Source organism: Ylistrum balloti, unplaced genomic scaffold (assembly GCF_031769215.1).
Source record: "Ylistrum balloti isolate Yb309-2 unplaced genomic scaffold, AGI_CSIRO_Ybal_v1 Utg370402, whole genome shotgun sequence".
Lineage (NCBI taxonomy): Eukaryota > Metazoa > Mollusca > Bivalvia > Pectinida > Pectinidae > Ylistrum > Ylistrum balloti.
This window is the reverse complement of record NW_026782275.1, coordinates 227,006-254,590: the sequence shown is the minus strand read 5'-3', so window position 1 is coordinate 254,590 and position 27,585 is coordinate 227,006. Positions and strand designations below refer to the sequence as shown.

Sequence of the window (27,585 nt, the reverse complement as noted above, 5' to 3'; positions counted from 1 at the left end):
TCACACTATTGGTACATCACCATCATCAAACGACTGCACGAATTCCTTTAACCTTTCTTCTTCAACTTTTTGGAGGCGGAGCTTTTTTATGTCTTTAAGTTTGATTGGTCTCCTAGAAACAGGACCATTGTTCCGATGTTTTTTAACACATTCTGTAATTTTTGCGATGATAAGGTCTGTATGTAGTCGAGTATTGAACTCTGTCAGCTGTGTAAGACGATCAAAAGCTTGATGAGTATATTTGAAGTTGAATGTTGAATATGGTCTCTCAGGATCGTCAAAAATCTCAAAGTCGGCAAATTTCTTTTCCTCCTCTGTAGTACGAGGCACACCTGAAAATAACCCACATGGAAAATCATGGTAAAATTGGTACTTATATGAACAATGATACAGATGTGTGATTTTTTAAAATTTTAGATAAGCATTTGAAACAGAGATTTGATCATTTAAGCTATAAAGGTTTAGTATTAGAAAAAGATCTGGAGATATTAGATATTCTGTACAGGTAGTATTTTTTCTGTAATTCATATTTTCATTTCTTTTACCAAAAGCTTGAGAAAAAGGGATGTCTTGAAATGGATAGTTTCCTTTATAAATTTGTTTTTCAGGGTATATATTGTGTTTTTACTCTCACCTTGAAAATGGTGACAAATAAAACAAATTGACAATAGCAATCTTTTCTATAACTATGTCATATGAACTGACCTGGCATTTTCTCGTCTCTGAAGGTGATATTGGCCAAAACAAAGTGGAGAACAATGGGACAGCGTGGGTCGTTATGGTTCTGGAACACATAACACTCTTTCATTCCCTCGCGGTCAAACCTCTTCAGGTCAATTTCAGGAAATGGCACATTATTCAGTCGTGCCCACTTCTCTGCAAGCTTGATCTCCTAAAACAATGAGAAACAAGGTTTTCAACATGTTGTTAAAAAGTATGTGTATGTCAGGGTTCCAGTTGGTGAATTTCCTTACTATCTTCAAGACAGTGAACATATAGCTAACTTATCATGCTCCAATTAAAAGGTTTATTTTCCTCATTAATACTTTTTACTGACATCGGGGAAACTTCTGCCTATATTTCAAAGCAGTTGCATGTTTTAAGATCTGCTGGATATATTTAAGTCCCTCAAACCATTCATCACTTTAGTGAAAAGATATTTGTACAGAATCAAAAAAATTATCCAAAGCTGTTATTGATACAGCAAATTTATGCCGATTTCAGATATTCTGTTTATGGTATATAGAGATATCTTTACCTTGAAGGGAGGTGTGCTGTCACTCTGCCGGGCACTGAAATCAAAGGACAGAAGAAGGTCGACCTGTCGCTGCGGACGAAGCAGGAGGGGGAAGGGCGAGTTGAAGGTCAGTCCACCATCCACTACATATAACTTCTTCATGTTTGTTGGGTACATCTCAAATATACCATCAAACTGATCCATACCTTTCAACCAGATCAAAAGTGTGTGTAGATAAATGTAGAAAATTGGATTTTGATTGAAGAACTTAAGATATGACTACAGACAAAGTTAAAAAAAGTAAGGTAAATTTCTCATTGACTTGATTATAGTGTCATTTTATACAAATGGTTATGTTTCACATTTATTTCTGTCTAATTTAACCATTGTTACACCAAAGTATACATGTATTTAAAAAGTAAACATTGTTAGTCAAACCTGTCTATAAAGGCCACTCAAGGGAGCTTAGAAATGTGACCTTTATATAGAGGTTCATTTACATCCTTGAATGAATTATATTCATAGGGACAATGTAGCCATTATAGACAGGTGCTCTTAATATAGAGATGGTATTTACAGACAGGTGGTTTTTATATAGATATACAGAGATGGCATTTACGGACTAAAAGGTGGTCTTTATACAGAGATAGCATTTACAGACAGGTGGTCTTTATACAGAGATGGTATTTACAGACAGGAAGTCTTAATACAGAGATGGCATTTACAGACAGGTGACCTTTATATAGAGATGACATTTACAGACAGGTGGTCTTTATACAGAGATGGTATTTACAGACAGATGACCTTTACATAGACATGACCTTTGAGACAGGGTTGAGCCAAGAATGATTGATACAAATGAAAATTCATGAATCAGACTTTCCACACTGATTTTCTTGCATTCTATCTGTTGAATTCTTGGCTATTTAATTAAACTGTTGATTGAAAAATAAGAAGTCATCCATGAAAGCAGGAAATTTCTGAGTCTATTGTTATTTAGACGTTTACCTTCTGCTCCCTCATCGATAGAAGTGAACGGAGAGAAGGGATAGACTTTGTACAAGGACAGTCCCCTCATGAAGCTGTGTACTTTGGCAGCTCGTCCCTCAATGGAACCCAGTAAGTAATTGCCAGTGCTATCTAACACCTTGCCAAACATACTCCTGATGAAGCCTTTGTTACTGTCTGTATCTTTCATGCTATTTATGCTTGCTGTAGACCCTCTCCTGCTGTTTACACTGGTTACAGAACTCTTACGACGACCTTTCTGTTGTATCTGTTTGCGTTTTCTTTCCTCTTCCTCTGCCTCTGTTTCACTTGATTCACTTTCTTCATCTGTTTGTGTGTCAAGCTCCTGAAGAAGTTCTCTTTCTGACAACAGGAGGTTACACATTAATGATTCTGTGAATGGTTTCAAGTATTTACAGCATATACAAGTTGGCAACACTGTCATTGACACACTCTTTCAATTGACTATAGTTATTTACACTGAAATGATATTTATTATGTATTTCTCTTTACATAGATCTGCTGAAAATAGATATGAAGGATACCTACCAAGTTCTTCACGTTCTTCCTGAATTATGCGACACTCATCTGTACGTTTATCATCTTTAAGGAGGCGTTTGAATTGGATGCAGAAGGCACTTCCCCACACACCTGTAACACACAACTATCGTGAGTCAGCCAAACATTTACCACCATATAAGGCCATATACTGTAGGTCATTTACTAAGGTCATGTGCTATAGATAAAGTACCATAAAGGTAGGGGCCGAGATAGTTTAGTCATTAAATTCAACAACGTGTATAAGGAAATTCTCTAATGATGTCCGAAAAATGTTCTTCATCTTAAATGAGTTGCTTGTTGATTTTTTTTTAAAAATGCATGATGATGAATTTGGTTAACTACTGACAACTTACCTTGAAGGAAGTGCAGAGGTTGTTCAGGGTATTGCTTCACCAACTGACCCATAAAGAATTTACTTCCAAAGTGCTCTGACTTCATGAATGTCCCATACTTTGGTAATCCAATTTCAAAGGGAGTAAATTCCATCCATTCTGTAGAAAAAAAAGATATTCTATGGCTATCAATCACTGTATTATTCAGGTAGTAAAAATTTGAGCTTCTTAGTACTTACTTCTATTTAACAAAGTATAAAAATAGAAGTTGGAGATTATCCACTAGAAGTAGGGGAGATCATCCACTACAAGTGACAGATCATCCACTAGTAGTGGGAGATCATCCACGAGAAGTGAGAGACCATCCACTAGAGGTGAGAGATCATCCACTAGAAGTGAGAGATCATCCACTAGAAGTAGGGGAGATCATCCACTAGAAGTGAGAGACCATCCACTAGAAGTTAGAGATCATCCACTAGAAGTTAGAGATCATCCACTAGAAGTGAGAGATCATCCACTAGAAGTGAGAGATCATCCACTAGATGTAGGGGAGATCATCCACTAGAAGTGGGAGATCATCCACTAGAAGTAGGGGAGATCATCCACTAGAAGTAGGGGAGATCATCCACTAGAAGTAGGGGAGATCATCCACTAGAAGTAGGGGAGATCATCCACTAGAAGTGAGAGATCATCCACTAGAAGTGGGGGATCATCCACTAGAAGTGAGAGATCATCCACTAGAAGTGAGAGATCATCCACTAGAAGTGAGAGATCATCCACTAGAAGTGACAGATCATCCACTAGAAGTGACAGATCATCCACTAGAAGTGACAGATCATCCACTAGAAGTGAGAGATCATCCACTAGAAGTGACAGAAGTCATCCACTAGAAGTGAGAGATCATAGAAGTCCACTAGAAGTGAAGAGAGATCATCCACTAGAAGTGAGAGATCATCCACTAGAAGTGAGAGATCATCCACTAGAAGTGAGAGATCATCCACTAGAAGTAGGGGAGATCATCCACTAGAAGTAGGGGAGATCATCCACTAGAAGTGAGAGATCATCCACTAGAAGTGAGAGATCATCCACTAGAAGTGAGAGATCATCCACTAGAAGTGAGAGATCATCCACTAGAAGTGACAGATCATCCACTAGAAGTGACAGATCATCCACTAGAAGTGACAGATCATCCACTAGAAGTGACAGATCATCCACTAGAAGTGAGAGATCATCCACTAGAAGTGAGAGATCATCCACTAGAAGTGACAGATCATCCACTAGAAGTGAGAGATCATCCACTAGAAGTGACAGATCATCCACTAGACGTGAGAGGTCATCCACTAGAAGTGACAGATCATCCACTAGACGTGAGAGGTCATCCACTAGAAGTGAGAGATCATCCACTAGAAGTGAGAGATCATCCACTAGAAGTGAGAGATCATCCACTAGAAGTGACTTATGTAGATACATACAATATATAGTTTATGGTCAAGGTACTGACCAGTGTGTAGAGATTATGTAGATACATCCACTAGATGGATTGTGTGAAGAGGTACTTATGTAGATACAATACAATATATAGTTTATGGTCAATACTTACCATGGATTGTGTGAAGAGGTACTTATGTAGATACAATACAATATATAGTTTATGGTCAGTGTGAAGTGAGATACAATACAATATATAGTTTATGGTCATCCACTAGAAGTGTGACAGATCATACTAGAAGTGACAGATCATATATAGTTTATGGTCAATACACCATGGATTGTGTGAGAGACTTATCCAATATATAGAAGTGGTGTGAAGAGGTACTTGTAGATACAATACAATATATAGTTTATCACCATGGATTGTGTGAAGAGGTACATTTATAAAAACACATTGCACACCAAAGGGCATATTTGGATATAGAGTATTGCAGTTGTGTGTAGAGGTACTTATGTAGATACAATACAATATATAGTTTAAGCTCTGTGGTCAATACTTACCATGGATTGTGTGAAGAGGTACTTATGTAGATACAATACAATATATAGTTTATGGTCAATACTTACCATGGATTGTGTGTAGAGGTACTTATGTAGATACAATACAATATATAGTTTATGGTCAATACTTACCATGGAAGACCATGGCAGAAACCGACTTTTTGACATGTAGACAGGTGTACAGGGGCATGGGGATATCAGCATTTCTGATCTTTTCCTTCTGGTCGGACAGTTTCGTATGTTGTCGCTGACAACAAGAAAAGTTTATTGTCATTAAAACACTGTCAGATCATTTATTTTGTGACCAAAAGATAACATTTGCCTTGATCAACAAGCACATTTTGTAAATGTTGGATCATTCATAGAAATTAGAGAAATTCTAAATGCAATTTTCAATTATAATGATTATGAATAGTCTTCTCGGTGATACTCAACTTTAATCAGTTCAAGTTTTCTTAAATGCAATAGTGTGATTTCAATTTTACTGGTATCTACAGGATATGACATATACTTTGAATGATCTTTGATGTACAAGACTTATACTCACGTTTTTGAGAAGGGTCTCCCCAACAAGATGCCCGAAAAAGTCTGTGAAACTGACCGGCTGTCCCTGGCGCCTCTTCTCCATGATACGTGAAACATAGGAATACATGCTGTTAGGGCCTAGTAGATAGAATGGGCTAGAGTCAATATTGCTCTTCAGTTCCTCCTGGAGGTCCAGTGGTGACCTCTTGGGCCATTCAGGATGAGTGTACAGCTGGGACAGGTACCTACGAGTAGAAGGCAATAAGTTGGTAGTTACAGGTACACCAATAAGGTAAATATAGACATAAAACTCACACATTGGTAGATATAGATACAAAACAAAAGAAAATACAAATAAAAGATAAATAAAGGGAAAAAAATACAGGTAAAAAGTTAAAATGATTAGAATAAATGTCAGGAATAGTTAGAATAAGAAAACATAAAATAGCATTGCATCCATGACCATCTCTGGTGCCATCTTTATCACATTGTAAATAGGTATAGGATATTATATGACTTTCCATTTTATGTGAGATCCCTCAAACAAGTTTTTTTTCTTCAGTTTGACCACTTTAGATATTTATATAACACCTACCATGCTGATCCTGACAATCCTCCAGCATATGTGACCATTTCTAGTATATTTGTGTCTACAAGGGCACTGAACACCCCACTGTAGGCAGTCATTGCACGGAATCCTCCCCCTGACCCTATCACACCAATCACTGGTACCTGTAACAGGGGAGGTAATAGATAAAAAACATGTAGGTAACCTTAGAATTGAACCCTCCCCCTGACCCTATCACACCAATCACTGGTACCTGTAACAGGGGAGGTAATAGATAGAAAAACATGTAGGTAACCTTAGAATTGAATCCTCCCCCTGACCCTATCACACCAATCACTGGTACCTGTAACAGGGGAGGTAATAGATTAAAAAAAACATGTAGGTTATCATGGAATTGAATTCTTATCCAGACCCAATCACACCAATCACTGGTACCTGTAACCGGGGAGGTAATAGATAAAAAAAACATATAGATACTCATAGAATCGAATTCTTTTACAGAATCTATCACAATTGTAACAGGGATGTAATGCATGGTTACCATATACCAAAAAAAGTTCAAAATGACACCCAAATCATTGTCCACATCTTTTTTATCGTGGAGAATCATAACTTCTGAAAAAAGAAGAAATGAATATTAAACCATTATAACTGAAATATTTACAGTTGCTTACTTCTTGCATGGAAATTGGTGCATCCTTCCCAAGGTACTTCTTCATCGCCTCAAATACCTTCATCTTCCTTTTTTCCACAAATTCTCTTTCCTCTTCGCTCAGTGTCAGACTGAATCTTAACTGCGGCTCACAGCTAGACATAACAATTTTAAAGTCAGAATTAGTTTCGAACAATTTCTGGAAAAGACCTCAGAATAATAGGTCGGTAAAGTTAGATCAGTTACATATTGATTAAGAGTGATTTATTAAATTACCGGGCCCGATATTTTACTCCAGGATGTATTGATTAATGAAATGAAGAAACTTCTTCAGTAAGACTCTGGTATTGAGAAAGAGAGGAGATATATGATAGAACTTACTTCATGTCTGCCCATAGCTCAAAGTCAACTACTGATGTCTGAAATGGAATTGAAAAAAATTTGTGTAGATTTGAAAGTATGGTATAAGGTTAAAATTATGGTTTTATGGTATAAATTGTTTCCAGTTTATTAAGTCAATAACTTGTTGATACATAAGAGCATATGTGAATATAGGATAAGCTTTAAGTTTTCATGTGTACACGTCAGTGAAAGGTAAGGTTTTAACAGTTAGTCCTGAAGAAGCCCACTGTTCGGGTGAAACCGGTAGATGTTTCACACTAATAAAAAATCAACTTATCCCGAACCTGTTGCAATTACTTATATACTTTGATTTTCTTATGTACACGTATTATAAAAAAATATGGTGTCTTACCCCAAAAAACTCGAGTGTGTATTTTTCTTTTCCCTGATATGGGAGTTCTTTGAGATCGATGACCTGGGACCCCAGAGGTTCATCCATTAAGTAATTAGAATCCATCAGTGATATCTCTGCAAAAACATGAAACTCATATATGATAGCTATTGTTATGCATGGTGGTCCTGTATATGTAAGTTTAATATTTGAGACTTTCACCTCGGGTTACATTACATCTACTTGATGTGGTTGTGACTTGGATCCTCGTGTAGGTGTCTGTTGGGTTACAGATAATTTTCCTGAATAAATTTAATATTATGGACTGGTAGCATGATTTGTGACAATAAATGATAGGATCATGTGGTATTGGAAAGTGGATCATAGTTCTTCTTAAACACAAACAGGGTACTTAATGTATTATCAGCAAAACTTAAATGTTTAAACAATTCACTGATACCAGCATATCATTAACAAAAAAATTTCTTACTTGCATTTGTCAATTGAGAAACCCTTCCCTGTTGTTAGGAGATTTTGTAATTAACCTTCCTAAGCTACCACTTGTTTTGAAAAACCACTTTTATCATTCACTATCCAAAAATGAGGTACAATCTGTTAATATAAATTGTACTGAGCTACAATCTGTCACTATAGATTGTGCTGAGCTACCATCTGTCACTATAGATTGTACTGAGCTACGATCTCTCACTATAGATTGTACTGAGCTACCATCTGTCACTATAGATTGTACTGAGCTACGATCTCTCACTATAGATTGTGCTGAGCTACAATCTCTCACTATAGATTGTACTGAGCTACAATCTGTCACTATAGATTGTACTGAGCTACAGTCTGTCACTATAGATTGTACTGAGCTACAGTCTGTCACTATAGATTGTACTGAGCTACAATCTCTCAATATAGATTGTACTGAGCTACAGTCTGTCACTATAGATTGTACTGAGCTACAATCTCTCAATATAGATTGTACTGAGTTATCATTTGTCTCTAGTTTGTATTGAGTTATCATTTGTCTCTAGTTTGTATTGAGGTACAGTCTGTCATTACTGTTTATATTGCATCACCGTTACACAACAGTTTGTATTGAGCTGCCATCTTTCTTTACAGATTGTTGAATGTTACTGTACCAAGTCTATTGCTGTGTTCTCGGGGATCAATGTAAAAGGTAAAGGTCTCATTCCATACTGGGTTGATGTCATTGTCTTTGATGGAAGTTTTCTGTAAACAGTTGGGTGCAGTTTTGATGTAGAGGGTAACATATGGATCTGGTGTGTCCACTGTAAAGAGGAAAAGAAATACAATCTCTTAGTCAAATCTTCATTTCTTGATACATGGCTATTTGTCACTACAATGATATTAAATATTTAACAAACCTTCAAAATTTATAACATGTGGCTGAGTGATATTATCTCATTTGTCTCTCAGTCCTGATATGAATTTTACAATCTCCATGACCAATATGCCACTTTATCATGATTTTTTTAGGTTCTCTAGCCAAAAAAAATGTTTCCAGTGTGTCTTAATTGTTGTAAATCCTTTAACCTCCACTGTTACCTATGTCTTACTTACTGAGATCACCTGCCCATCCTTTTGTAATGTTGTATCCACTTAGAACTTTGATATAGAGCACAGCACATGGATAGTGGGTAACCTGTAAATGTTAGAAAGGATCTACAGATTACAACAGGAAATGGTAGCAAAATTATTTCTAATCAGGATGGATTCACAAGTATCTGAGCTAAATCTGGATATATTAAAGTATGTGTTGAATCCAAAATTTGTGCTTCCAAAAGAATGCTACATCAAGGCCAAGAATGGAGTGTTTAATTGGATAATTAAATATGTAATGATTTTAATTGAATAACTAAATATCCAAATTCACTTACTTCAAAAACTTGAAATGGATCAAACCTACAACAAAAAGAATCAAACTTAGAATTTGTCACCAGTTCACATGTAAGGGCCAGAAACTTAATTTTCTTATCATGAGCATTTATCACATCAGAACTGCAGTTTAATGAGTAAGAAAATGCTTTGATGGAAGAAAAGTGTATAGTGATGTTTCAATCAATTAAGTACTGTTACAGGATGTTTTATGTAAATCAGCAGTCAAGCATGGCCATGTAATTGGAGTGTTTCAGTACATATGGTATGACATGCAGGGTGAATGATTATGAAACATTATTATACTAATTTAAAGCTTACTATTGAGGTACACTTAATGTAATATGTGATACAGTTAAGACAAATGTTTAATACTTTGATACTAAAGACACAAATAACCTGACATGAATTGACTATAGTGTCGAAATGAAAGACAGAAATGTTTAAGGTTGAAATTTCATGTCTCATATGATGTGTATGTAATTTACCTCACAATATCTTTTTATATTCCTAATTTTTAACCTTTTCTTGGGTACCTGGTGTTTTATCAAAAAAATATTTGAGAACTGAAACTTAAATGAAAATCAATTTCATTTTGGAAACTTGAAGATTGCATAAAAAATTAATTTCCGTATGGACTTTTAAAACTTGGTATCTCTTAGTACCTATTAGAGTGTTCCCAGTAAGAGCTGAACTATTAATATTTCATTACAGCGGTAATGACATTTTATTACTATTTACATTAAAAGCAAAACACAAAATCTTAATGCTAAATGTGAAATGACTGTACATTCAACTTTATAGTCACTTCTGATTGCAGTTGTCGTTGATAAAGCGCTGAAACGTAAGTGTGTTGACAGAATAACATTCAAGATGTTACATGAATTTCAAGTCTTGCGCATAAGACTGTATTCTTTTTATCAACTATTTTAAAAAGAAAATTACCTATACTAAATTGGTAGATAAATAATACAGGTTACAAATAATGTACAAGTGAAATAATGTCAGTTGCTTAGTGTAAAGATGAATTGTCATAATAAAATTAAATATTAGTTTCATAGGTGTTGAAATTCAAGTTTTAATGATCATTAAACGTTAAGATGAAACATACACCTTCCAAAAAAAAGGAAGAAAGAAAAAAAATGTTGATTTTAAGAAATCTCTTAGATAATAAACATTGACATTAATTTTCTGGTGTAGTCAAATTTAAAGAATCATGAATTGAAACAATTGCCTATCTCATCCAGTCTCTAGATGAACACATATACCAAGATCTGTTTTACAATACTGATTTAGGTAAAGTGAGAATTCTGTTGACGGGTGGATTAAATTTTCGTGAAAGGGGAATCTTGATGTCTTGCCCAAACTCTATCAAATCCTGTTCAAACTTGAGAAAGTTTATCTCAATCTTGGTCATTTAGACTCTTAGCAATACAAGCATTTTTGTGACTCTGATTTATTCCCTTATGCTCGATAAACTGAGAAAACTTTGGATTATATTCCTTTTCCAACACCTTGTCCTGTCTTGTTTATGAACAAATGATACTTATATATGCCACTGTGCATCATCGTTCTCTATATTTACCTGGTAGTTAAGAACTTTTTGCAAATTACTGTCTTCATTGTGAATATATTGAGTTACATAAATAATATGTTTGTCATTACATTTGTTTTTAACAATGAATCTTGCAAATTTTCACACATAAATGATCAAAGGTTTGTATGACAGAAATAATCTACACAATTTGGAAAAAAGTTATAAGGCTACTGAATTATAAATATTGATATGAAATGGTTGCTGGGCAGACTGAAAAATCCTATGCTGTGTGTCCTATTACTTTAAAATGCTCTCCATTTTTCTTAGAAGTCAAACTCAGTAACACCCATACTAAGTGCTACACATGTACCTCTCTTTACACTTTATGTAAAAAGGTCAAAGACCAGATAGTTCCCCTCTGATAGGTAACTACTTAGAAATGAAACTGGTCAGGATCCATCATCCTGGAAGCCTTGAATCTCTTCAATCTTTCTCAAGTTAACCTTGTACAATATGAATGAAAAAAGATGTTGAGGGGGATGCAAATATTGTAGTGGGAATATTTTTATGATGGCCAGAAAAAGTAACCGGATATTTTATGATGGGGTATACAAATATGATATGACACTGGTCTACAGTATATATAGATTGAGTACAGGCTAATATTGGAATCGTGATGTATATATTGGCATGTAGTGAATATCTCTGAAATTTATTGCCTTCTATTTAAATGGAAATTGTGGTGTTATATATCTAGGTGTTTACACAGACTGGGAAGTCTTTTAACACATTTATTTGCCGAACAGGGGCATATTTAATATACATAATTAAATATGATTCTGTAAGGTTTTATGGAAATCGTGATATCCAGATATCACAATTTTAGTGACTTATGTTTAATGTAATTGTACCAGAAACTCCTAACAGTTTGTACTTTAAATAGTACTTGTACACTATATATTATAACTTTGTGTGTATATGAACAGAATTATTAATAACTGCATATGATATGAATAACACTATGGCATGACATCAATGGAATGAGAAAGTTTCAATAACTTAATGCTGAAGTGTAAGAGGAATTAAAAATGTTAACTTTATCAGGTATTGCCTTTTTCATCAGTGAAATATGAAATGTCAGGAATTATCAAACCGAAAATGAAATTTTCTGCAGTATACAAAGTGTTGCTTTCACACTTTTACAAAGCAGAATGGTGTTTTACATCATCTAAGTCCAGATTTTTATGTTAAGATCAGAAAAGTAACAATAGAACAATGGTTTCCTATTAAACACTGTTCACAACGTTCTCGTGCACATATAGATACATATGTAGGGAAGGATATGTATAGGAAATGTTGACTACATGATACATAGTGAGATATATATATAATACAGTATTGGTCACATGATACATAGTGAGATATATATATATAATACAGTATTGGTCACATGATACATAGGGAGATATATATAGGATACAGTATTGGTCACATGATACATAGGGAGATATATATATAATACAGTATTGGTCACATGATACATAGGGAGATATATATAGGATACAGTATTGGTCACATGATACATAGGGAGATATATATAGGATACAGTATTGGTCACATGATACATAGGAAGATATATATAGGATACAGTATTGGTCACATGATACATAGGGAGATATATATAGGATACAGTATTGGTCACATGATACATAGGGAGATATATATATAGGACACAGTATTGGTCACATGATACATAGGGAGAGATATAGACGAAATGGAGATATTGGTCTCTGTAGAAGTTTTAGTGATATAATCAGATTTGATTTTTAGGTCATCTGACCCGAAGGGTCATCATGCTTCGTCAAACTTTTCATTCAAACGACTTCTTCTCAAATACTAGAAGGTCTAGGGGGCTAATACTTGGCACAGAGGATACTGGCATGGAGCTCTACCAAGTTTGTTCATATATATAAATATGTTAAAATCTTTTAACAACTTCTTCTCATTAACCAAAAGGCTCAGAGTGTAGATATTGGGCCTGTGACATGCTGGGATGAAGGACTACCAAGTTTGTTCAAATGAATGACCTTGACCCACTTTAAAGGTCACAGGGGTCAAATATGTTAAAATATTTAAACAACTTCTTCTCAATAACCAAAAGGCTCAGATTGCTGATATTGTGCCTGTGGCATGCTGGGATGAAGGGCTATCAAGTTTGTTTAAATGAATGACCTTGAACAACTTTCATCAGGTCAAAATCTTTAAATAACTTCTTCTCAAATATATATAACTTTTAAATAACTTCTTCTCAAATACTAGGCCCATATTACAAAGTTTGTTCAAATGTGACCTTGGCCCACTTTAAAGGTCACAGGGGTCAAATATGTTAAAATCTTTAAACAACTTCTTCTCAATAACCAAAAGGCTCAGATTGCTGATATTGATATGATATATTTGTTTAAATGAATGACCTTGACAACTTTCAAGGTATTGAAGGCCTAGTACTTGGCACAAAGTTTGAATGACCTTGGCCCACTTTCAAGGTCACAGGGGTCAAATATGTTAAAATATACAAAGGACTTCATCTCAATAAGCAAAAGTCTATGAGTGCCGATATTGGGTCTGTAGCATATATCTTTAAATAACTTCTTCTCAAATACTAGAAGGCCTAGGTGGCTAATACTTGGCCCATAGCATGCTGGCATGGAGCCCTACAAAGTTTGTTCAAATGAATGACCTTGGCCCACTTTAAAGGTCACAGGGGTCAAATATGTTAAAATATACAAAGGACTTCATCTCAATAAGCAAAAGTCTATGAGTGCCGATATTGGGTCTGTAGCATGCTGGGAGGAAAGACTACCAAGTTTATTTAAATGAATGATTGAACAACTTTCAAGGTCGCAGGGGTCAAATATGTCAAAATCTTTAAATAACTTCTTCTCAAATACTAGAAGGCCTAGGGGGCTAATACTTGGCCCATAGCATGCTGGCATGGCGCCCTACAAAGTTTGTTCAAATGAATGACCTTGGCCCACTTTAAAGGTCACAGGGGTCAAATATGTTAAAATCTTTAAACAACTTCTTCTCAATAACCAAAAGGCTCAGATTGCTGATATTGTGCCTGTGGCATGCTGGGATGAAGGGCTATCAAGTTTGTTTAAATGAATGACCTTGATCAACTTTCAAGGTCACAGGGGTCAAATATGTCAAAATCTTTAAATAACTTCTTCTCAAATACTAGAAGGCCTAGGGGGCTAATACTTGGCCCATAGCATGCTGGCATGGAGCCCTACAAAGTTTGTTCAAATGAATGACCTTGGCCCACTTTCAAGGTCACAGGGGTCAAATATGTTAAAATATACAAAGGACTTCATCTCAATAAGCAAAAGTCTATGAGTGCCGATATTGGGTCTGTAGCATGCTGGGAGGAAAGACTACCAAGTTTATTTAAATGAATGACCTTGAACAACTTTCAAGGTCGCAGGGGTCAAATATGTCAAAATCTTTAAATAACTTCTTCTCAAATACTAGAAGGCCTAGGTGGCTAATACTTGGCCCATAGCATGCTGGCATGGAGCCCTACAAAGTTTGTTCAAATGAATGACCTTGGCCCACTTTCAAGGTCACAGGGGTCAAATATGTTAAAATATACAAAGGACTTCATCTCAATAAGCAAAAGTCTATGAGTGCCGATATTGGGTCTGTAGCATGCTGGGAGGAAAGGCTACCAAGTTTATTCAAATGAATGACCTCAACCCACTTTCAAGGTCACAGGGGTCAAATATGTTAAAATATACAAACGACTTCTTCTCAACAAGCAAAAGTCCATGAGTGCTGATATTGGGCCTGTAAGATGCTTGGAGGAGAGGCTACCAAGTTTGTTCAAATGAATGACCTCAACCCACTTTCTAGGTTTGGCTTGCTTTTTGTCAGATGACCGTTAAGGCCCATGGGCCTCTTGTTTTTATTTGAAGTGTCGTCTACCCTGCCCCAGGGTACTGATATTGGGCCTGAAGCATGTTTATAATCTTTAAACAAACTCTCAAATAACCAACATACCCAGTGTCATGGTAATTGTGTTTAAGTAGTATGATTGCAGGGAAATTAAATCAATTTTGCAGAAATTTGCTTAACGAACAAAGACATTTGAAGACAGATATATCCTTATGTGCATATGTAAACTACACAGTGTTGTAAATATTTCATTGATAATGACCTCCCAGCTTTCTAAGAAACAGTTTGTTGTGACTACTGAAAAGGAAAGAGGAACTTGATATTTCCATGTGTTTTCTCATGTATACATACATATCTAGTGCCATGACATACTTTTTTGTTTACAATCAATAGAGGAAGTTTTACTCCACTGCTCAAAAGAATGAATGGACATGAATATTTCATGCATGCTGGATTGTGTATCCGGTTGTGAATCAGACCAGAGACACACCTATTTCTTTTGTTTGGGTACTGACCTACATAACACCTTACTGATACCTATCATTGCACAAGCATTGGATGTAACATTGATTCTATTGTTGATTGAAACTTCAGATATTACTTCCTGTGTACTGAATGTGACTCAAAAGTGATGATGCTGGTTATTTACAGGTAGTAAGGACATGGTTTGATTAATATGAAGCAACATTCCCCATCAACAAAGCATGATGCCACTAGGTATGAGACATGCATTATAGATAAGGCGCTTTGATATTCACCTGGAAAGTTTAGGAAGATGTTGAAGTACCCGTCTTTAAAGAAGGATTAAAAAATAAAAACAGTAGAGCATTAGTTATCAAAACACGACATTTATACACATGTAAAACAATTACTAGACTAGTATGAAAATATCACTGGAAAATTAAAAAAAAACACAATCACAGAAACATAGTTAATGATGATGAGATATAGGAGCTATGATTTACTAATGGAATGGCCTTAATCACAGGAATGATGATCCTGGTACAGGTTACTATATACTAACCCAGAGGTAGGATTGGCATACATTAACCTGTCCTATTGGCCATAATCTGAATGAAATCTGAAATAATATTGATGATGTGACTTTATTTTTGTCAGTATCTTTTTGTACCTCTTCCCGTACTATTTCATTGGGGTGTAGGGGGTGTGGCATACTATGTTGTTCATTTCACACATTGCATTCCAAATCAATGTCATATATCTTTAGAACCTCTCGACAAATTTGGTTCATATTTACCCCATATCTTCTTAACGTCAAGTTCTACACCTGATCAGTGTCTGATTTGTGTAGGAGCAAGGACATTGATATTTTAAGACATTTTCTAGATTTTTCCAAAAAATTCTTTTTCTTAAATGAAAATTAGCCATTTTGTAATAGAAGTGGAGGATGTGGATGGTCACATTGTCAATTTTCACATTCTCCATGCAGAAACGTGATATAGTAAGGGTTAATTACAAACTTGTGGAGCTTATACATGGTTTAGCCTTTCACGGTAAGCAGAAAGAGTAAATGATGCTGAATTGTCACGTTATTAACACTCAATCAAATGAGACAAACAAAGTGCACAAGTTACCTACCCAAACAGGTCACTGTAAACATATCATTACCTCTAACATTACTCAATAGTATACCATTTATACATTCAGTTATGAAAATGTTTATGTTACATATCAATAGATTTTGTTTTAACATGGCTTTTGCAATGTTTAACCGGAAATATTCAAATAAAAAGTGATTGATTGTAAATTCTGCTGAGATCATAAAAACATTAAAGGAAAAGACAAATGATATAAATGGTATAATGCTGCTTGGGAATAAGTTCTATATCAAATTGTTTATGTACTTCAACTGTAATAAAGTTAGGGGGAGGGGGAGGAGGGGGGAGGGGGGCAGATATACTGGAATCAGCGTGTCCATCCATCTGTAGAAAAAATTTTGCCCACACATCTCCTCCTAAACTACTGGATTGATTTAAATGAAATTATACAGGAATGTTGGGGACCATGTTTAGATGTGCATTCAACTTTTTCTTCAGCAAAATATTGGCAGCCATGGTAGCCAGTCAATAGGATTTGTTTGAAAATTTTGTCTGCACAAGATCTCCTAAACTAATGTGTCAGTTTCATTATTTTTGAAGCATGAATGTTAGGTTCAATTTGTAAATTTGCATCCCTTTTTAAACAAAAAATGTGCGGTTGCCTCAGTAGTAGGTAATTCTATTAGCTATATAGTCAGCTATTGGCTTACAGTTTAAGTTGGTAAATGTAGATATAATTGTGTTTGTTTCGTGATAGGATTACAATAGCGGAGCTTAGGTAGCCTATACATTGACACTATTACAAGTTTAGCACTGTTTGATTACACTAACAAAGGACATGCTTGGATTCCTAATGATAAAATGATGATATCAAAAGTGAAACCCTCTTATTTACAGGATCGTTTTGTAAATATAACTAAGATACATTTCATGGTGACTGGCGGGATTATCACACCAAGTCATACTGTCGAGTTATTCACCTAGAAATGTGACAACATAATTCCCTTGAACATTTACGTCACATTCTGTCGCTGATTTCCATGATCAAAGAGTTAAATTGACAGAATGTAAAATTGTACAGATTTTTTAAAGGTTCCCCTTGGTAGTTTGGAAATTATTTTCTTTGTTCAGTTAAAACTCAGATTCGCCTATAATTATCGAAATTGTTTAAGTAACAAACACTGTTTTAAATGTATTCTGCACTTCAAAGGCTAATACATTACGACTGCTGGTCTTGAAAGAGCTAAAGTTCAATGTTCAGAAAAGATTACATGGTACCTGGTATAAGGGCAAGAAGTAGCTTGGACCTTTGGCCATAAATACATGAAGTATTTCAGGCAATATTTAAAGGTCAAATGTTAAAGGTCAAGAAAATATGAAAATCTCTGGTAGTATCACAAGTACTAGCCTTGTTTGTAAATACTCTCATTAGATATCAGTACATGGGTGTAATGACAGGAAAGGCTGGTAATTATGGTGGAACTAATTCTAGATTCAAGGTCAATAAATTGGAATAATTTCTAGTGGTATTTAAAACAAAAGTCAGAAAAACACATTGTTTATAGAAGTAACTTTGGATTTTTAGATAGTGAGAACAATATTGATTTTAATTTTAGATTGCTCCATACTTCCAAAGTATTTCAGCGACAGTTTGTAACCATCAATTTTCTGTAAACTGATCAGGAATCACTATCTATACAGTACTTACTTTTTTAGGTCCATGTCAGTGGTACGGGAAGAATTCTGATGATGGTGAAACAGTGGTAACAGCAACAGCAGATGAAAGCAAATTAAGTATTACACTAATCACAAGTCACTCACCAATCTTCATTACTGAAACAACAAAGGATAATACTGAAAGCTACATACAGGTAAATAAAATGCGAAATTTGTTTATAGCTGACAAGATGGCATGGATCACTCAGCTTTATGACAGTGTACACTGAAATCATGTTTGTCCAAGTAGTCTGGAGTTTTGTACTTCTGTTATAAGTCAACGGATTTTATGGAGAATTTGGGTCATTAGAGCGATGCTGTTTTCAGGATTAATAGTTTTCTACACAATAAACAGAATATTTCAAATTACTTATTTTGTAATGGAAAGCAAGACGTAAAACTATTTTGCCATTACCGTTGCGGATGTGAGATAGTTTTATGGAAGTCCATTTAGTACAAGGAGTTCCCCACACATGAGTTTGTTCCGAAAAGAGGAAAGAAAAAAATGAATCTTACCCTCGTTGACGTGAAACTTTTCATTTTGTCAGTATTAGTATATTCCCTCATGTATCATTAGAATGTCCTTGGGAAGTGTTTTACTGAAGATTAATCTGTGTATATATGTTGTAGTAAAAGTTAAAATCAATTAAGTGTTCAATGTATGAACTTTACACCTATTAGGCCTGCCACTCAACTAGGTTTCACAGGTAAATTGGTCAGGCTGATTGGTAGAGGAGTTGTAGTTGTAGCTATTTGCTTCCACTTATGAAATATACTGTCATGTGTATGTATATTATTGTAATCCTGTGTGCTGTCTCATAAAAAGGAAAAAGAAATTTTAAATGAAGATAATTACATTTTATTTTACATATGCTGGGGTCATTTACATTGTACAAAGTTAATTTGAGGAAGACCATCACAAAAATAGTTATAGGTACCTGTGCAGGCGTCATGGTGACAAAATATAAAGTAGGTAATTAATTAACGACACCTGGCCATGGTCAAGCAGTACATACATGTATTATATAACAGGAAAGCAGGGGTGACCACTGACACAGAGGAGACCTACTGGGTACAGGTAAATTTACCTGTTTCGATCTGTACAATGTACATGTCCAGAAAGACAATGATGAATCAAACTTCTCTTTAAAGTTTTTAATTTATTTTTGATGGTCATCAGAAAAGTATGTGGGGGTGATTTATGTATAAAGAGCGGATACATATTTGAGTAAGTGTCTGGGTAGGTTTATATTATATATCAGGGGGAAACATATATGATGGCCATCAAAAAAGTATCGAGGGGAGATTTATCATATATAGAGAGGGGATACATGTATATCTGCCCATTGTTACATCACTCTTACACATACCGTCCATTCTCTGAGCAAAGAAGTCAATATTACAGACTGTTCACTTGCTTTTTAGCTCACCTGGCCCAGATCTGTACGAATTATTTGATTTTGCCCAAATTTGGTCAGAAGCATCTTTGGGTGAAGGAGGTCAATTTTGTATAAATAGTGGATCTTTGCCCCCTGGGGTGTGAGAGTTGGTTCTTAATAGGGGGAAATAGTGCAAATTATCTAAAATCCTACTACTCCTGTAGGAATGATTGGATACTGCTCAAATTTGGTCAGAAGCATCTTTGGGTGAAGGAGGTCAATTTTGTATAAATAGTGGATCTTTGCCCCCTGGGGTGTGAGAGTTGGTTCTTAATAGGGGGAAATAGTGCAAATTATCTAAAATCAGACTTGGGTGAAGAAAAATTAATTTTGTATAAATGATGTATCAATGCCCCTCAGGGCAAGAGCAGCTTGGCTCTGGGGTCTGGCCCCACCCCTAGGGACTATGTTTCCTTGTTATATCTTTGAAACAACTGAAATACTCATCCTTTAACCATATTTATCAATGATGGGCGTCAAGAGACAAACACAATCATAATGTTAGAACTGGTAATAGGTTTGAAACAGTTGAGATCCCTATGGGCCTGCTGTTAGGTTACCTAAGACAAGGTCTCATGGTGACCTACTGCGATCACTCTCATCCGACATTGTGCATAGTGCTTCTGTAAACAGTTCAACAGTTTTGACTTCTTCTCAAAAATTCCTGATCCGATTTCAATGAAATTTTTCAGAAACCTTCCCTGGCCTACGATGAATCAACATTTTGAATTATGCAGTCTCCACCCCACAGGGGCCTGATGGGAGGTGCCCAAAGAAATTGACATTGATTTCAAAAATCTTCTTCTCAACACCCACATGGATCCAGGGTCTCACATTTCCCCATAGGGAGGGGGTAAAGTTTACTATAGTGTATATAGGAAAACTAGATTTTTGAATAGAATTTGTTTAATTTCCATTGGAAATATTTCAAACTTGGTTAGAATTATGAATGAAGGATGACAGCTCCCACCCCTGCCCCTGCAAGCATCTTCATTAAGTGTACATTATTGTAAACAGTTAATTGAACACCTATACAAGTTCCTCTGGTATATGTGGCCAACTGACTGTCCAACAACCGCAGTATGAACAGCTTTGTAAAACAGACAAAGTTACAGTATTGATTTTGAGAGGTTGGGGGGGGGGGGGGGAGGCGGGGTACAACATATGACTGTGCATGTTGACATATAGTAAGTACATATGTAGAGTTAAGAATTCAGAATTATATGTTCTAATTTCTCATCCTGATATCAAAATCTATTTCTGTTGTGTATATTATGATGCATTTTTTTCATTCAGAAAATACTTTAATCTGATTGGTTGTTGGAAATGTTTTAAACAATACATTATTTACCACTTTCCAGGTAAGATAATAGTGTATCAGTTAGTGACATGATTCCTCTACATTGCATCATTCTGTAATACAAGTGGTGGTCCATTTTGGAGGAACAGTTAAACTGAGTCATTTTGGAGGAATAGACTGAGTTAAACTGAGTCATTTTGGAGGAATAGACTGAGTTAAACTGAGTCATTTTAGTACTTAAACATGATTAAAGATTTTTGCCCACAGCCCCTCATCTACCTTAAAATCCTACACCAAACTTTCCTCAATTTTTCTTGTTTTCCTGAAGACTGAATGGCTAAACAGTTACCTGAATCAAGTTCCTAAAACTTACTGGTGTTACACCTAAAACAATCTTAGTTCTCACATGAAGTATTTTATCACAAGGCAATGGTGACATAGTTTGATAGAATTATACCAATTTATAAACCATTTCTTAAGTTTGATGGTATTTCAAAATTATAATGATAATATCTGTTTGCTTTGACAAATTCAAATAAAATCTGTGTGAATGAAAATATTGATGAATTTTGATCCTACACCTGAATTTTCTGAAATGGTTGGAGTTGGAAAAATAAATAAATTCCAGTTATTTTTCATCCAAATGAATAATGTTTCAAGTTGATACAGAATATATCTGAAAACGAAAGCTGTGCATGAAAACACAATTGTTTTGGATTGAAGTTTTTTCTACAAATTATTGGGAATAAATATCTGTATAGCACATGAACCACAATATAACTAAAGACATTACTGATTCATCAGGAGGTCTATACATGCAGTAATATAACCAAAAGTATCATGATCACAGCATTACAAACCTTGTGTACATTGTTTCACTCCATCCATTTCATATTTTCCCAGTGACTATCAAACATAACGAGGTCATAAGTGCAAACAGTGATCCCAGAGTGGTACCCAGTAGTTGTGGTACAGGTAGATATGTCAGGGAGATCTCCTCATGACACTTTAAATCGTACTTATGACAGCGAGAACTCAATGAAAGGTATTAGGTTTTTCTGCACATATAAATATATGTTTAGTTATCTAAATAAATACTTGATTCCTTAATGACACTTGAGTTGTACAATTATATACAGTAACATATCAGAATTGACATATTGTTTCTTATAGAACTATATTACAGCAAATGAGAAATAAGTACTTTATAAAAGATACCTGAACATTTGTTGGTATGGTCCAAATTCACTAAAGTCAGCTAGCTGCTGAACTGGATGCCCGGTGAAGTTAGTAAAGTTAGAAAGAGGTAAGTATGCTCAAATTTTGCTATCATTTTACTTAATTTGGGAAAAAAAAGCCAATGTTTCACTAAAAAAAAAATCCACTCTTCTTTAAAAAAAAATTTCTTTGAATCTGTTGAGAAATAATAAGACAAAAATTTCATATGTGTTTGTTACTATAACATTTCTTAAATGAATTCAACGCTATAGGCAGACTTTGTGATATTTGCTACATACAGGCACACTTAAGTCCAGTACTTGACATATATGAATGAGTGTCAGTACTCCTCTCTGACCTGTAGGCCTATCACACAATAACTTCCTGTATTGTCATTTTCAGTGCATTTACATATATATTTACAAATATGGCACAGCTTGGTCCTATTTAGAAAGTTTTGTCATGATATCACATCTACCCAGCTACACAAGCTGATAGCAACAGGTGCTTTCATATAAATCCAAATATATTTTTATATAGTTAGTGGCATTTCAGTTTTTGCTGAGTTGTATTGTAAAATTATTAGTATGCCTAAATTTCTTTAGTCCAGAAATATTGTAATAAATGTTAGTATGAGGTATGCAATTGGAATGTTGGATTCTTCTTTGTCCAAACCAGGGACATGACTAGTGATCATGACTTCGTAATTGACTGCTTAACTAATCTGCTTTAGGGCAATTCTTTGGAACGTGAATCTATACAGTTAAAATCTTTCACATTATTTCAATCACCTGTCACTGCTGGGAGGGCCACAACACCATTTCTGTCATCAGTTGTTTGGTATCTCAAAAATGTTTTTGTCCGTACAAGATGTGCACTCATTAGTCTGTCATGTAAAAATTTTACTATTGCTCGTTCTTGTGAATTACAAAAGGCATTTCCTGAAAACATAATGATATGCCAATGAATCCTATCTGTGTCTGCATCATTTTGAGATTGATAAAATGTTCAAGATGGCCACCAGTGGCCACCCTTTAGGATTCGCCATTTGAATTTTGGTGCTGTATCTTTCAGGAACCACTGAAAAGACCTTTCTGGATATATTCAAGGTGCTTCCTGTGTCACTTTGGGGTTTGAAATTTGTAGTGCTTTACTCCTCGATCTCAAAATTTAGGGCAGAGATATTACTGAAACTGAAAGCATGTATATAAATTGATGTATCTCCTAGTTGATGACCTGCTTAGAATGTGGTCTATTCAAGATGGCCACCAGTTGTCAAGAACTTTGATATGTATATATAAATCAGGGTTGTTACTATTGATTTTTCGAAATAACAGAAACTTCTATACGATAACCTGAATGATATATTTACTTTGAAAGAACGATTTCAATTTAGAAACAAAAACATTGAGTATACATATTCAATGCCTACACCTATTTACCAATATAAAGGGTTTCACTGAATCCTGCCTAGCTACTTCCTGTATATGAAGCGACAACAGTAATATATATATTTATAGTAGACATTGTATAGCTCACATGCAATGTTACCTTAACCATCGTTACATCAGACTCAGTAAGTAAACATCTACAGGGTCGAATTAATGTGTCTTCAATGTTTATTGGATTACAATGAATAATGATAGATGTAAAAAATACATATCCTGATGTTTTAGGGATCAAATGAATTGGATATGGACAGAAAGTATTTTACTGGTATATGTAATGCTAGAATTATGCTATTTCCTTTCTACTCATTCTCCTATCTCCTCTCTGCTGAAAGGTCAAAAGGCCATAATAGTGGATGTAAAATCCGTTTAGGTAAATAGATAAATGGCCACACTGAGTGCCTCTCTCTCTAGAGTGACACTGTAGCAGATTCTATACTCGAGTGTGACACATTTCTGTCACCTAAGTTGCACGTTCATGACTGACAGAAGCAGCACCTGTTAGGTATCCTTAGTCATTGAGAGTTCATGGTGATCCTGTCCTACCAAAAAATCTGAGATTGAGTGTTTATAGTAATCCTGTCCCACCAATAAGTCTGAGATTGAGTGTTTATAGTAATCCTGTCCCACCAATAAGTCTGAGATTGAGTGTTTATAGTAATCCTGTCCCACCAATAAGTCTGAGATTGAGTGTTTATAGTAATCCTGTCCCACCAATAAGTCTGAGATTGAGTGTTTATAGTAATCCTGTCCCACCAATAAGTCTGAGATTGAGTGTTTATAGTAATCCTGTCCCACCAATAAGTCTGAGATTGAGTGTTTATAGTAACCCTGTCCCACCAATAAGTCTGATATTGAGTGTTTATAGTAACCCAGTCCCACCAATAAGTCTGAGATTGAGTGTTTATAGTAACACAGTCCCACCAATAAGTCTGAGATTGAGTGTTTATAGTAACACAGTCCCACCAACAAGTCTGATATTGAGTGTTTATAGTAATCCTGTCCCACCAATAAGTCTGAGATTGAGTGTTTATAGTAACCCTGTCCCACCAATAAGTCTGAGATTGAGTGTTTATAGTAATCCTGTCCCACCAATAAGTCTGAGATTGAGTGTTTATAGTAACCCTGTCCCACCAATAAGTCAGATATAAATTATTAATAACAGACATTTAAACATTTCTGTGTTTCTATAATTGAGATTCTGTTGTCACCAACTTGTTCACTTGGAAACTTTGTTTGATAGAGAAATTAAAAAAGAAGTATATTGATAGATCTGACTGATTATTGAAGTAGCCACTGAAGACTTGCTGAAAGTATGATTTAAATTCCATCTAAAATTTTGTTTGATATACCATTGATACACCATCAGTCAGGTGAGATTGTATGTGACTAACTGCTAGACAACATGTTGACAGTTAGATCTAAACAAACCCGTCTCCATGTCTAATGGAGTGTAACAAACTTGTTTACAGAAATGGTATAATTGACCGTGCATGACTGACTCCCCTTGGGTGTTGCATATGTCTATGTATTCCACAAGTCTGGCCACATATCTCTATCTCTGTAAGGATTCATTGAATGTTACTGTATTGATCAATACACATTTATATATCAACGTTGGATCTTGTCTGCTCTAAGATGTTTTACAGTACGGTTTGATTACTATTACAATGAAGGTTTTGTTCTTTTTATATGAAACTGAATGCAAGAAATGTCAGATATTTACTTTAATGAGATACTAAGCATCAATTTAGATTTTTCAAGAAATATTGAAATGCAAACAAACTATCTAAAAGTGCATCATATTTAAATTACTATTTAATCAGATAGAGGTGTGGGTTAGGTCTTAATCACTCAGGGGTCAGATAGAGGTGTGGGTTAGGTCTTAATCTCTCACGGGTCAGATAGAGGTGTGGGTTAGGTCTTAATCACTCAGGGGTCAGATAGAGGTGTGGGTTAGGTCTTAATCTCTCACGGGTCAGATAGATGTGTGGGTTAGGTCTTAATCACTCAGGGGTCAGATAGAGGTGTGGGTTAGGTCTTAATCTCTCACGGGTCAGATAGAGGTGTGGGTTAGGTCTTAATCACTCAGTGGTCAGATAGGGGTGTGGGTTAGGTCTTAATCACTCAGGGGTCAGATAGAGGTGTGGGTTAGGTCTTAATCACTCAGTGGTCAGATAGAGGTGTGGGTTAGGTCTTAATCACTCAGGGGTCAGATAGAGGTGTGGGTTAGGTCTTAATCTCTCACGGGTCAGATAGAGGTGTGGGTTAGGTCTTAATCACTCAGGGGTCAGATAGAGGTGTGGGTTAGGTCTTAATCTCTCACGGGTCAGATAGAGGTGTGGGTTAGGTCTTAATCACTCACGGGTCAGATAGAGGTGTTTAATCTCTCATGGGTCAGATAGAGGTGTGGGTTAGGTCTTAATCACTCACGGGTCAGATAGAGGTGTGGGTTAGGTCTTAAACTCTCACGGGTCAGATAGAGGTGTGGGTTAGGTCTTAATCTCTCAGGGGTCAGATAGAGATGTGGGTTAGGTCTTAATCACTCAGGGGTCAGATAGAGATGTGGGTTAGGTCTTAATCACTCAGTGGTCAGATAGAGGTGTGGGTTAGGTCTTAATCACTCAGGGGTCAGATAGAGGTGTGGGTTAGGTCTTAATCTCTCACGGGTCAGATAGAGGTGTGGGTTAGGTCTTAATCTCTCACGGGTCAGATAGAGGTGTGGGTTAGGTCTTAATCACTCAGGGGTCAGATAGAGGTGTGGGTTAGGTCTTAATCTCTCACGGGTCAGATAGAGGTGTGGGTTAGGTCTTAATCACTCAGGGGTCAGATAGAGGTGTGGGTTAGGTCTTAATCTCTCACGGGTCAGATAGAGGTGTGGGTTAGGTCTTAATCACTCAGGGGTCAAATAGAGGTGTGGGTTAGGTCTTAATCTCTCACGGGTCAGATAGAGGTGTGGGTTAGGTCTTAATCACTCACGGGTCAGATAGAGGTGTTTAATCTCTCACGGGTCAGATAGAGGTGTGGGTTAGGTCTTAATCTCTCACGGGTCAGATAGAGGTGTGGGTTAGGTCTTAATCTCTCAGGGGTCAGGTAGAGATGTGGGTTAGGTCTTAATCACTCAGGGGTCAGATAGAGATGTGGGTTAGGTCTTAATCACTCAGTGGTCAGATAGAGGTGTGGGTTAGGTCTTAATCACTCAGGGGTCAGATAGAGGTGTGGGTTAGGTCTTAATCTCTCAGGGGTCAGATAGAGGTGTGGGTTAGGTCTTAATCTCTCAGGGGTCAGATAGAGGTGTGGGTTAGGTCTTAATCTCTCAGGGGTCAGATAGACATATGGGTTAGGTCTTAATCACTCAGAGGTCAGATAGAGGTGTGGGTTAGGTCTTAATCACTCAGGGGTCAGATAGACATGTGGGTTAGGTCTTAATCACTCAGTGGTCAGATAGAGAAAGGGGTTAGGTCTTAATCACTCAGGGGTCAGATAGACATGTGGGTTAGGTCTTAATCACTCAGGGGTCAGATAGAGATGTGGGTTAGGTCTTAATTACTCAGGGGTCAGATAGAGATGTGGGTTAGGTCTTAATTACTCAGGGGTCAGATAGAGGTGTGCGTTAGGTCTTAATCACTCAGGGGTGAGATAGACATGTGGGTTAGGTCTAAATCCCTCAGGGGTCAGGTAGAGATGTGGGTTAGGTCTGAATCACTCAGGGGTCAGATAGATATGTGGGTTAGGTCTTAATCACTCAGGGGTCAGGTAGAGATGTGGGTTAGGTCTTAATCACTCAGGGGTGAGATAGACATGTGGGTTAGGTCTGAATCACTCAGGGGTCAGATAGATGTGTGGGTTAGGTCTTAATCTCACAGAGGTCAGATAGAGACTGAGATGTGCAGCTGTGCTG

At 36.1% G+C, this 27,585-nt stretch overlaps 1 protein-coding gene across 1 annotated transcript; it reads right to left on the bottom strand.

Moving 5' to 3' along the window:
* LOC132554432 (cytosolic phospholipase A2-like) lies at positions 1 to 18,285 on the bottom strand. The gene is made up of 17 exons (XM_060218751.1): positions 18,272 to 18,285; positions 15,763 to 15,795; positions 9,516 to 9,540; positions 9,199 to 9,280; positions 8,757 to 8,906; positions 7,630 to 7,745; positions 7,257 to 7,294; positions 6,898 to 7,030; positions 6,251 to 6,387; positions 5,678 to 5,900; positions 5,263 to 5,377; positions 3,160 to 3,297; positions 2,795 to 2,896; positions 2,246 to 2,608; positions 1,259 to 1,443; positions 706 to 892; positions 1 to 332 (listed from the first exon to the last, which is right to left on the bottom strand). Exons 1-17 carry the CDS (start codon positions 18,283 to 18,285, stop codon positions 1 to 3), a joined length of 2,373 nt encoding a protein of 790 aa, XP_060074734.1.
* Positions 18,286 to 27,585: the final 9,300 nt, after the last annotated feature.